At 42.1% G+C, this 13,097-nt stretch overlaps 1 protein-coding gene across 1 annotated transcript in view; it reads right to left on the bottom strand.

Moving 5' to 3' along the window:
- Window positions 1–13,097, bottom strand: part of LRP1B (LDL receptor related protein 1B) — a 1,757,966-nt gene that overhangs the window by 460,813 nt on the left and 1,284,056 nt on the right. The window contains exon 34 of the mRNA XM_040358043.1: window positions 888–1,013. Within this exon, the coding sequence (XP_040213977.1) occupies window positions 888–1,013 (126 nt within the window). The remainder of the gene's footprint in view (window positions 1–887; window positions 1,014–13,097) is intronic.

The following is a 13,097-nucleotide window of genomic DNA, read 5'->3' as shown; positions in this document are numbered from 1 at the left end:
TTTATTTTATCGCACTTAAGTCCAAATATGAGAGCTGAGGTCTTTTTGACACCGGGTCTCATATTTGAGAGGACCTGTCATGTTTTTTTTTTTTTTATTACATTCCTTGTAATAGGAATAAAAGTGACCCAAATGTATTTAATTTTAAAAAACAGTGTAAAAATCAATAAAATAAAGTAAAATAAATAAGAAAAAAAACTTTTTTTTTTAAAGCTCCCTGTCCCGACGAGCTCGCGCACAGAAGGGAACGCATACGTGAGCAGCGCCCGCATATGAAAACAGTGTTCAAACCACACACGTGAGATATCGCCGCGATCGTTAGAGCGAGAGCAATAATTCTATCTTTAGAACTCCTCTGTAACTCAAAACATGCAACTTGTAAGCCTATGGAGATTTTTAAGGGTAAAAGTTTGTCACCATTCCACGAGTGGGTGAAATTTTGAAGCGTGACATGTTGGGTATCAATTTACTCGGCATAACATTTTCTTTCACAATCCAAAAATAAATTGGGCTAACTTTACAGTTGTCTTATTTTATTATTCAAAAAAGTGTATTTTTTCCCCAAAAAAAAGGGTGCGCAAATACGGTGTGATATAAAGTATTGCAATGACCGCCATTTTATTCTGGGTGTTAGAAAAAAAAATTATAATATTTGGGGGTTCTAAGTAATTTTCTAGCAAAAATATTGTTTTTAACTTATAAACACCGAGTTTGAAAAAGAGGCTGAAAAAGACAGTTTCTGGGTAACTGTTCTCTTACAAATACTAATCGTTCCACTAAAATCATTATTTTTTTCGGATGAAAATAATGTCTCGTTGGGCTATTTTTGACATTAACAAGCCTGCCTTCTGGACAACACAGAGAGATAAATAAAAGCAAGTGTTCACCTTGACAGGACATTCGATTTTTCCGAAGGTTGTAGCCAACGGTGCACATGCACGTTCGAGTGGTTTCAGAGGTCGGTAAGCACAGCTGGGAACACCCACCATTGTTCATCTGGCAGGGATTGCTACCTATATCAGATATCAAAAAAGACATATAAATAGATTTCATATTAATAAAGTAAATAACAATAATATACTTTAAAATTTTTTTTTTTTTTTTTTTTTTTTTTTTTTTTAAGTAATGCTAACGAATTATTACAGAAACCTGCTATAGAAAATATATTTAGAACAACTGTAATCTCAATGATGTCATCACAAATCTACAGTCAATAATTCAGTAATGTCACTCTGCAGACAAAGGCAATAAATATGTCAAAACATAAAAGGACACAGGGGACAGGTAGAATTTTTTTTTCTCTCTATAAACAAGTAAACGTTAATGCTGTGCAATGCTTTCCTAGAGGCACAGTTCTCCTGCAAACACCCTGACATCAAAACAAAGCAAATCTGTCACATGGGAAGCAAGATCACAGTGTTGTAGAGCAGACTGAAGGAATGCAGAAAGTAAAGTTTTATTTAGCCAAAAAAAGATTTAGCCAGAAAGACTCCATTTACATTTAAAACATCACTTTTTTTGTAATGGTCTCAGTGAAGTGCACTCATTTTTGGTAAAAGATTTTAAGGATGACAGTACTTTTTGTTACAAGTTCAGGTAAAGTTGGCAATCCAATTCAGATGTGGCTATGAAAAAATACTTATTTATGATGCAGGATAAAAGAATCCAGTATACAAAAAATCACTGATGTGTTTCAGCCTGGAGAGGCCTTAATCAAAGCTATGATGTACAGGGCTGGACTGGGGCAAAAATTTGGCCCTGGACTTCATCCAGACTGGCCCACTTTGACAGGTCTCTCCCATGGCGGCCAACAACTACCGCACCCCCCCCCACCCAAGCCCCTCTCCCCCTTCACTAGCCAGTGCCACTAGCCGTTCTACTTTATTAGAGTAGAATGGCTGGTACTGGTACTCTAATAGGCAGACCAGTGGGGAAGCTAGACATTATTTCACCCGGGGCAAAGAATCAGTTTGGTGCCCCCCCCCCCCTTATGGGACAAGATTAGAAAGAAGTGAGAAACTCCCAGGCCATAGCTGTTGAGTCAGCTGTCTGTCCCCTCCCCCATGCTCCTCTGGTCCTCCCCCTGCTTCTTTGTCCCCCCAGGTGAGCGCTGTGGGGAGGGAGAGGAGGTGAGTACTGTGGGAAGGGAGAGACAGAGGAGCAGAGGGAGGTGGTGGTCTGCTATCACTGAAGCCGGCCCACTGAGCCATCAGCCCACCGGGAGACTCCCAGTAGTCCCAATGGCCAGTCCATCCCTGATGATGTACTTGGAGTGTGTGCTCTAAAGGGTTGTAGAAACTTCAGTCTGGTGCTGGGATTTCATGAACCTCTTTGGGTCTGGATCATAAGGGTTGCAGCACCCTGAGATTTGTTGGATAATTTTTGATACAAGGCTTCAGTGATGCACATTATTTTTTTGATTCGAGGTCTCAGTGATGCACAATCATATATGGTACAAGGTTCCTGTGATGCACACTCATTTTTGGTCTAAGGTCAAAGTGATGCACAGTCATTCCTGGTGCAAGCTCTCAGTGATGCACAGTCTTTTTGGAACAAGGTCTCAGTGATGCACAGCGTGTAACATAAGATGCCCCCTTGTTTCCTAAAGCTCAGAAATGCTGTTTAAAATGTGTGATTTAGGAGGCTGCAGAAAAACGAGAGCTACAGATAAACTGGTACAAATTATGTAGAAGGATTTGTTAAATCTATGTGCATCTGAGGCTAGTCACTTCAATAGGTATATGTTATGCCGCGTACACACGATCAGGCTTTTGCCTGGCCAAAAGCACATCGGAATTCTGATGGAATTCCATCAGAGTAAAATAGAACATGTTCTATATTTAAACTCTGATGGAATTCATCGGAATTTCCAATGGAATTTCTCCAATGGAACACATCATCGGAATTTCCAATGGAAAAAGTCAGTCGGACTTTTTCCATTGGAAATTCCAATCTTGTGTACGGGGCTTAATGCCGCGTACACACCATCACTTTATGTGATGAAAAAAAATGACGTTTTTAAAAACGTCACTTTAATTGACTGTGTGTGGGGGAAAACGTCGTTTTATGTCTTGTAAAAAACGACCAAAAAAAATTGAAGCATGCTTCAATTTTATGTGTCGTTTTTCAAAAGTGCACTTTTTACTTCACAGAAATTGACCGTGTGTAGCAAAAAACGTCGTTTTCTAAGACGTTTTTTCATCCACGCATGCCCAGAAGCAAGCTTCAATGGTAAAACGTGGTGGAACGTAACCTCACTTTGAAAGATCATTGTGAGAAAACGATGGTGTGTATGCAACTTCGTCTTTGAAAATTGAGGTTTCAAAAACGTCGTTTTTTACTTCACAGAAAGTGTCGTTTTTTTTTCATCACATAAAGTGATGGTGTGTACGGGGCATAAGGGTTTACAACCACCTAAATAAGCACATTTTGGTATAGTTGCAGCATTTGCTTGACAGCGTTAATGGCTGGACCAGTTGTCTTCACGTGTTGCCTGCGATAGCTCTTTAATGGTATGTGTATTTACATTTTTCCCACTGTGTTTAAGCTTTTCTTATATTATTTTTACTATTTATCACTGTCCTCTGCTGCTTGAATAAAGTTGTATCTTGAACACTATGGTCTACTCGTCTAACAAACAGCCTTCCTATCCTCCTGCGTCCGGTGTCACATTGAATAATGAAGTGCCTAATTGTACTTCGGAATCCAGGAGAGGCAGCAAAGGAACCACCTTAAACACCACTAAACTGCACATTTTTCATACTAATGGAGCTTTTAAGGTACCTGCAGTGATACTGTTAATGGGCTTGTCTCTTATATTGATGATTTTGCCAATATATTCTTCAGAAGGAGATAACAATTTCATTCAATTTAAATGTACCCAACATTAAACAAGGAGCTTCTAAGTAGTCATTTGTCATTAATTCTGGATTTAAAATTCATGGGATACCCTGTCTAAGTCATTTATTCCTGGTCTGACCTTTTTAGGATGTATGTTTCAGTTTTGTTGTTTATAAGGATACCGAAGCAAATTCAATCTTGCAGAAAAAAAGGGAAACTTATGGCAGATGCATGCAAATCAATATGTGAACGCCAATGGATTGCTCAAGTGGTAAAATCATTTTATTACCATTATTATTATTAATATTATTATTATTGTTATTATTATTATTATTATTTTTTTATTATTATTGTGAACCTTTCCATAGTATAAACAGTGGGGTTGATTTATGAAAACTTGAGAGTGCAAAATCTGGTGCAGCTCTACATAGAAACCAATCAGCTTCCAGGTTTTTTGGTCAAAGTTTAATTGAACAAGCTTTAGTTAGAAGCTTATTGGCCACCATGCACAGCTGCGCCAGATTTTGCACTCTCTGAATAAAACTAGAAAAGATACAATTTCTGGGGTAATTGTGCGGCGTGGTCTTGCCTCCACCAATACTCCTGACTGGAGACGGTGCCCCTGGAGATGTAAATGTGATCCAACAGTGTGTCGAGCCAGTTCGGTCCATTGCCCCATAAAAAACTGCTCCATTAAAAACTACCCCATCAAAACTGCACCATCCTATTTGCCCCATCAAAAACTGGTTGCTATGGAGGGTTGCTATGGAGGGTTGCTATGGACTGGTTGCTATGGACTGGTTGCTATGGAGTGGTTGCTATGGAGTGGTTGCTATGGAGTGGTTGCTACGGAGTGGTTGCTATGGACTGGTTGCTATGGACTGGTTGCTAGAGACTGGTTGCTATGGACGGTTGCTATGGTCGGGTTCCTATGGACGGTTGCTATGGACTGGTTGCTATGGACGGTTGCTATGGACCTGTTGCTATGGACCTGTTGCTATGGACCGGTTGCTATGGATGGGTTGCTATGGACTGGTTGCTATGGACTGGTTGCTATGGACTGGTTGCTATGGACTGGTTGCTATGGACCGGTTGCTATGGACTGGTTTCTATGGACTGATGGCTATGGACGGGTTGCTATGGACTGGTTGCTATGGACAGTTGCTATGGACTGGTTGCTATGGACTGGTTGCTATGGACGGTTGCTCTGGATTGATTGCTATGGACTGGTTGCTATGGACTGGTTGCTATGGACTGGTTGGTATTGACGGTTGCTCTGGATTGGTTGCTATGGACTGGTTGCTATGGACTGGTTGCTATAGACGGTTGCTATGGAGTGGTTGCTATGGAGTGGTTGCTATGGAGTGGTTGCTATGGACTGGTTGCTATAGACGGTTGCTATGGACAGTTGCTATGGAGTGGTTGCTATGGAGTGGTTGCTAGAGACTGGTTGCTATGGACTGGTTGCTATGGTCTGGTTGCTATGGACGGGTTCCTATGGACTGGTTGCTATGGATGGTTGCTATGGACCGGTTGCTATGGACCGGTTGCTATGGACTGGTTGCTATGGACCGGTTGCTATGGACTGGTTGCTATGGACTGGTTGCTATGAACTGGTTGCTATGGACTGGTTGCTATGGATTGATTGCTATGGACTGGTTGCTATGGACTGGTTGCTATGGACTGGTTGGTATTGACGGTTGCTCTGGATTGGTTGCTATGGACTGGTTGCTATAGACGGTTGCTATGGACTGGTTGCTATGGACTGGTTGCTATGGACTGGTTGCTATGGAGGGTTGCTATGGTCTGGTTGCTATGGACTGGTTTCTATGGACTGGTTGCTATGTATGGTTGCTATATGCAGAGCATGCAGAAGTTACGCAGAGCCAAAAAAACTGAGCCATATCACCTCACAGTGTGTGGGAGGAGCTATAGAAAGACCTCACAGATGTGTGTATGAAGGATTTTACCTCAGCGTCTCCTAGGAAACCAATGTAAACATATGCAAACACACTCGAGTCTCAAACTGGCGGCCCTCCAGCTGTTGCAAAACTACAAGTCCAATGAGGCATTGCAAGAATGACAGTTACCAGCATGACTCCCACAGGCAGAGGCATGATGGGACTTGTAGTTTTACAACAGCTGGAGGGCCACCAGTTTGAGACCCTTGCAAGCAGAGGAAAGTTCCCTCAGCCTTGTGTGGGAGGAGCCAACTCACCTCACAGCTGTTTGTGAGGTGTTATTAAACTCCTTAGCGTCTCCTAGGAAACCAATTGTTTGGTTTGCAGGCTCTCTGTAAACACATCAGAAATTGAGGAATTTTTTTTTAATACTTGTCCTTCAAATTAAGGTATTTACCTCACAGAAAACACCTCACAGCTACCTCACAACTGTGTGTATGAAGGTATTTACCTCACAGAAAACGCCTCACAACTACCTCACAACTGTGTGTATGAAGGTATTTACCTCACAGAAAACGCCTCACAACTACCTCACAACTGTGTGTATGAAGGTATTTACCTCACAGAAAACACCTCACAGCTACCTCACAACTGTGTGTATGAAGGTATTTACCTCACAGAAAACGCCTCACAACTACCTCACAACTGTGTGTATGAAGGTATTTACCTCACAGAAAACGCCTCACAACTACCTCACAACTGTGTGTATGAAGGTATTTACCTCACAGAAAACACCTCACAACTGCCTCACAACTGTGTGGGAGGAGCTATAGAATCCCCTTACAGCTGTACGTGAGGAGTTTTTATTACCTCAGCGTCTCCTAGGAAACCAATGTAAACATAAGCATGCAGCCTCTAAGCAGAGACTCAGATCCTGGATTTTTCTTAAATACTTGTCCTATTCAAATGGTTGTATTTTAAAAACTATGAATCGTACAGCGAAATTGAAGGCACAGTCGCAGTTTACAAATTCCAAAGATGATTTTAGTTTTCTAAACTTTGACCTCCATTGACTTCCATTGAAATAATGGATGGCGTAGGTTGCAAACAAATTATCATATTGTGAAAACGGTTTGATCAATCACTTAGCCGTGAACACGTGTGGAGGCAGCAGGGATAGCTGAACGTTTTGATATAAGATTTGTGTAGGTCGGCTTGAAAATGAGGGTGTGGTCGCAGTTTGCAAATCATGTAATGATTTTTCATTTTTAGAAATCCCACACTCTACCGCTCCCCATTCATTCCTATGGGAAAATTTTGCCGCAAAAATTACAATATTTCGCGAACGATTCAGCGAAATTTTCCACACAGTAATAGCCCACCGATCGGGAACAATCCGCACGATTCGATATATTACTCGTCTATGTAGTGTAAAAACTGTGGGAGGAGTTAGGGGGGCAAATTTGGCTATAAGAATAATAATAATATATATGTGAGATAACAATAAGTGCTCTTGCTATGCAAGACCACTTAATAACTTATGTGCAATACTCTACAGACATATCTGAATTTTCTCACCTTTGCCTATTATGTTTGGAGGGTGCTCCTGGGGCGTGTCGGTGCGCTTTGGGTTCATTTCCTGCGCTTCTGGGATAGACGTGCCTTGCAAGTCTACAGGAACACATCTTGTTTCCTCTTGCCCCTACCTTCTTTCTCACTATCTGGGCAAAACATTAACTCCTATTTGGTACCCTTTTTCAGATACACTATGCGTTTTCTTCTGATGAGTGGCAACTGGCCACGAAACGCATCAAGATTATCAGTGTCATCATGTTCCCAACACATAGCTTGCTTGACCTCAACTGTGATTCATTTGCATTCTATAAACCATTTGTATCCATTGCTCAAAAAGCATTGGCTTTTTATACTAGTTACTTACATGGGATACTATGTGATTTCAGATGTGTGCATGTACATGAATTCCTCTTTTTGTATGTTTATAGATACAAATACTCAATGCTTTGTTTATATGCCAATTAAACATTTTTACAATTTCTCCTACCACGTGTCTTGTGCCTAACTCAAGTCCTAATAAACCCTTTCTGAAATCCAATAAAGGGATACCTGGGATAGACAGTGGTAGATGATGCCAAACATCCGCCGTCCAGGAAATGAGGTGAACTCTATCTGATTTGCTGTAGCTTGAAATGCAAATTGTGATAAGTTTACAGTGTGCAGCAAAACTAGCATTTTTAGTGCAAAGCTGGAACCTGTACAATTGTAAAAAAAACTAATGGTAAGGCTGGAGAATTTAAAGGGGTTGTAAAGCCTTGTGTTTTTTCACCTTAAAGGATCACTAAAGACAATTTAGTGATCTGGTCTTCTGGGGTCCCTCGGCAGCTGTCTCGGCTCCCTTCGCAAGAACTCAACACCTTTATGCGAGCAAGCTCATAGTTACATAGTTACATAGTTAGTCAGGTTGAAAAAAGACACAAGTCCATCCAGTTCAACCACAAAAAAAAAAAAAAAAACATAGTACAATCCCATACACCCAACTCCATACCCACAGTTGATCCAGAGGAAGGCAAAAAAAAAAAAACAGCAGAGCATGATCAAATTTGCTACAGCAGGGGAAAAAATTCCTTCCTGATCCCCCGAGAGGCAATCGGATTTCCCCATATCAACTTTACCTACAAATCTTAGTACTCAGTTATATTATGTACATTTAGGCGGCTATAGCCACTAACTGTATCACTTGGCCTGCCCCCTGGCGCGCTGCGTCATTGGATGTGATTGACAGCAGCACAAGCCAATGGCTGCGCTGCTTTCAATCAACCAATGAATGAGCCGGGAAGACGGCCGAGAAGCCTGCACGTTCACGGCGCGCGACTTTCAAAGGGTCAGGTAAGTAAACAGGGGGGCTGGGGGGCCGCCAATACTTTTACCTTTACAATCCTTTTAATGTATCCTATGCATTAAGGTGAAAAAACACCTTGGACTGTCCGGCCTTCCTGAGCCCCCCGTTTTACTTACATGAGCCCTGAATCTCCATGGGCACGATCCCGTGCCGCTTTCCCCTTGGCTTCTCAGCTCTTCATTAGATAGATTGATAGCAGTGCAGTCATTGGTTCCCGCTGCTGTCAATCAAATCCAATGACGCGGCCGCCGGGGAGGGGCAGAGTCTTATACTTGGTGGCTATGTACGCCGAGTGCATGACACGGGAGCGCGCTCGCAAGGTAACCCCCTCGGGAGAGAGCTTCCCAGAGGGGGTTATATAATGCAGGGAGGAGGACCCCAGAAGTGGACAATCGGGGGCCACTCTGTGCAAAACAAACTGGACAGTGGAGGTAAGTATGATATGTTTTTTAAAAAAAATTTAATCGTGAACCTTTAGTATCACTGTAAGCTTTAAAGAACCAAAGTTGTATCTCTACAGTGAAATGGAACTCTCTACAGTTACAATATAATCTCAGCAACCTTTGTCATATAGAAAATAGATTTACCTGGAGATGATTAAATGTTATTGGGTATCAATGGGCTAACACATTGCAGCTAAATAAAATTGAAGGCGATTTTATAGCAAGCTGTGCCATATATGATAAATATGAACATAAAATTATTAGGCTGATACTAGTGAAACATTTTACTATACTGTATATACAAAGGTAAGAGTAAAATATATACTCTGCGTATATATATATATATATATATATATATATATATATATATATATATATATATATATATATATATATATATTAGAGAGTTTTCTTCATCTGTGCTGTGAAATCACAGAGGATTTTTTTCCAATATCTCACCCTGTTTGAGGTCAGTCTGAGGCCAGCATGATGGGAATGGTGCCAGGAAGGTACATTCTATGGTCAATGACAAGTGATAAAACCACTCTGTTACACTCCAGACCTCGAAGGAAAGGTTTATTACTGGATTATTAGAGAAGCAGACAGTCCAATTCCCCCATTTGATAAAGCTCAAACTATCTGCCGTTAACTGTCAATTGGCGTAGACGTCAGGGCTTTATTTAAAGAGACACAACACTCTTTTTTTAGATAGCTAAAAGGCTTATTCTGGCAAAAAGAGATTACCTTTTAGGGTTAGGGCTAGTGGATCATGGATCCATTTTCTCTCTTGTAGACCCAAATAAAGAGATTTCCAAACAAATGTCCTCCTAAAGGTGTGACTCTCCTTAAGCTGTATTCCTCAATTATTTATTTGATATTACAGATGGTCCATTCAGTGCCTGGAAAAGGTAATTTAGAGCCCTTCCCCCGCAAATTAACCTGCCTAAAATAATTATTTCCCCCGGCTGTCCCCCAACAGCATTTCCTTGTGGCGTGCCCCCCCCTCCCGAGCTCACATGATACCACAGTGCCCAGGACAGTCACCCCTCCTGCTCACCCCTTGTCCTGGCCCTGAGTCCATTAGTGTTACAGGTTTGTAGCATGGTGCAGTCAGGTACAGAATAGATTGTATTGAAGTAATGCAGCAAACTTTCACAGCAAAGGGGGAAGACTACCAACCGGATACACTCACAATTTACATTAATGTGAATGAAGCAATACTCAACCAGAGTGTCAGCAACTGTAAAGAGGGCAGAATGTGTCCTGGCTGTCTTATGTCCAATCGGGGAGAAAGTCAGAGGAGTTGCAAACCCTACGCTTTCCCTCTTTGTCAGGAAGCCTTCCCTTCTACTAGTACTGTCTCTAATAGGCAGGGTACTTTTCACCACACAGCCCACTCACAAAATGTGTGCCAAACCCTGGATTCAGGGCCCTAAATAGGCACTGTAATGAAATGGCCCGTGACATCCAGAGACCTTTGAAGGATGTGGGGTACTCCTGTGGCAGCGTCACCAATGACTCTTGGGTCTAGGGTCATCCTATGTCCCTTTTGGGCATAGGGTGACTGAGAAATGATATCATAAATTACATGAGATGGGACATTACTGATAATTCATGTATTGCAGGAGATCTTGAAATATTGTAAGTTGTTAAAGTCTGACTCCAACAGGTCAATGGAGTTTTCATTCAATGTGGGGACACATGCTTTTGAGGTGTTAATTGAGTCTGCTCCTAGACATTCCATTGTGTAATGCTGATACTGTTTTGTGTCTATTGTGCTAGTTGAATCTGTAAAGGTCAGATGTCTAGCTTTGAGGTGTTAATTGGGTCTGGCTTCTGAGAGACCTTTCATTGGGGATGCTGATGACACTATTGATACTATTGATGATAATATGTGATGTGAATAGCAGGTGAAAGTCATAACGTCTGACTTTGCAGGTGTAGTAATTAGGTCATGTTAATTATGTCAGACCGGTGCCAAAACGTCTGACATAGGAATGTGTATTAAGCAGGTGGATAGCTTATTGTCGGATACAGAACGTCTGGGGGATAATTAACTCATCTGAATGTCATTATCTAAAAGAATGTGTATGAAGCCCCATTGTGTGATGTTTGGGGGTGGAGAGTTTCATTGTCCCTGTAACATGCCTCTAACTGCATAAAAAGCTGAGAGTGTACCATTAAAGATTCATTCATTAATTTTTGGAACCAGAAAGAACAGAGCTGTGTTGTCTTGTCTTTATTCTGGGGAATTCTTATTGGACGTGTCTGCTGGATGGTTGGAGTGTCGGATAAGCTGTCTTGGGGCGATGGAATGGAAGATTGTAAACGGTGGTGACCGTTACAGGCACTGCCTGACCCAAGATGACTGCCAGGGGCACATGGGGTGACAGCATCCAATAGGATAATTTCCCCAGTGACCCAGGAAACCATAGAGGAATCCTGGTCCTCCAATAACAGTGCCACTCCACAAGAGCGCTACCTGCAGTGGAGAAAGTAGATGGCACCTGCCTACAGGTCTGCTTTATAGGAGGCACCATAGACAGATTGTACTCATCTTCCCCATGTTCCTTTGTTGCCCTAATAGGCTGTCAGGTTGCCTAAACTTTTAATTTACTGAATGCTGGAATCTGAAGAGGATACTCAGGCAACCAGCGCTAGTTTAAAGGAATGCAATGGGAGCATCATACTTCCACATATCAATACGTACTGAGCATTTCTATGGGTTCTGGTGGAAAATCAGAGAAGTCATGGAGCACATGAAGTACAGTCTGTCTATGGTTCCTCTTATAACGTGAACCTGTTACTTTTATGACATGTTTTTATTATTCTTTTTTTACTAGTAATGGTGGTTATCTGTGATATTATGGCAGACACATCGGACTTTTGACACATTTTTGGGACCATTCACATTTAAACAGCAAACAGTGCTATAAATATGCACTGATTACTGTATACATGTGACTGGCAAGGAAGGGGTTAACACTAGGGGGCGGGGAAGGGGTTAAATGTGTTCCCTGGGAGTGATTCTTACTGTGGGGGGAGGGGATTGACTGGGGGAGGTGACCGATCTGTGTCCCTATGTACAAGGGACACAACATCAGTCTCCTCTCCCTGACAGGACGTGGATCTCTGTGTTTATACACAGAGATCCACGTCCTTGGCTGTGTAACGGGCGATCGCGGGTACGTGGCGGACATTGCGGCCACCAGGCACCTGCATTGGCATCTCAGTGACGTGCCGGGCATGCGTGCGTGCCGCCGCTCGCCCCCCAGTGGCCGGAGGAGCCATGGCCGTAAAAAGACGGCCTCCAGGACCTGTAGAGCCACCGTGTGGCCATCATTTGACAATGGCCCAGGCTCCAAGAAGTTAGAAATGCCACAAAACCTTTATTATTAAAATGGTGATTAATTCTGCACCACTTCCTAAATCTTCAGGCTGCCTGTCCAGATCTCCTTCCCACTTTACTTCTAGAAATCTCCAGACGACAGGGGCAAGTCGAAGAACAGCAGCCTGTGAGACCCAAGCAATCAACCCTTGCTCCTCTGATTACAGAGGAACTAACTAAATTTGCCTAGCAACCCTATACTAGAAGGGTGCTACACTTAATCTCATACTTGGTGCTCCCCTCCATATACTACACGTAGTGCCTCTTAGAAGAGGGGAACACACAGACAGAAGACAAGGCATTACTACAGCTATGGATGCCTCTAAAAAATAATATTTATCGCCTATCCATTTACTCCATTCCATAGATGGTAAAAGCCTGTCAAGTGATATGCCATCTGTAGACATATTAAGGTTCTAGACATGTCTAACACGCGAGAAGCTTATCAGTCTCACCAGAATATATACTTCTGGGATGTAGGGCAAGCTGATTAAACAGCATCATTATAACTAAACCAGGAAAAAAAAGGTGATCTATATTTAAACTGTGGCATATCTGCAACTATTAGACCAGCATTTATACTGGAATAGATTATGCAAACCGCAGCG

Source organism: Rana temporaria, chromosome 6 (assembly GCF_905171775.1).
Source record: "Rana temporaria chromosome 6, aRanTem1.1, whole genome shotgun sequence".
Lineage (NCBI taxonomy): Eukaryota > Metazoa > Chordata > Amphibia > Anura > Ranidae > Rana > Rana temporaria.
The sequence above is the reverse complement of the archived record's forward strand: the minus strand, read 5'-3'. Positions and strand labels throughout refer to the sequence as shown.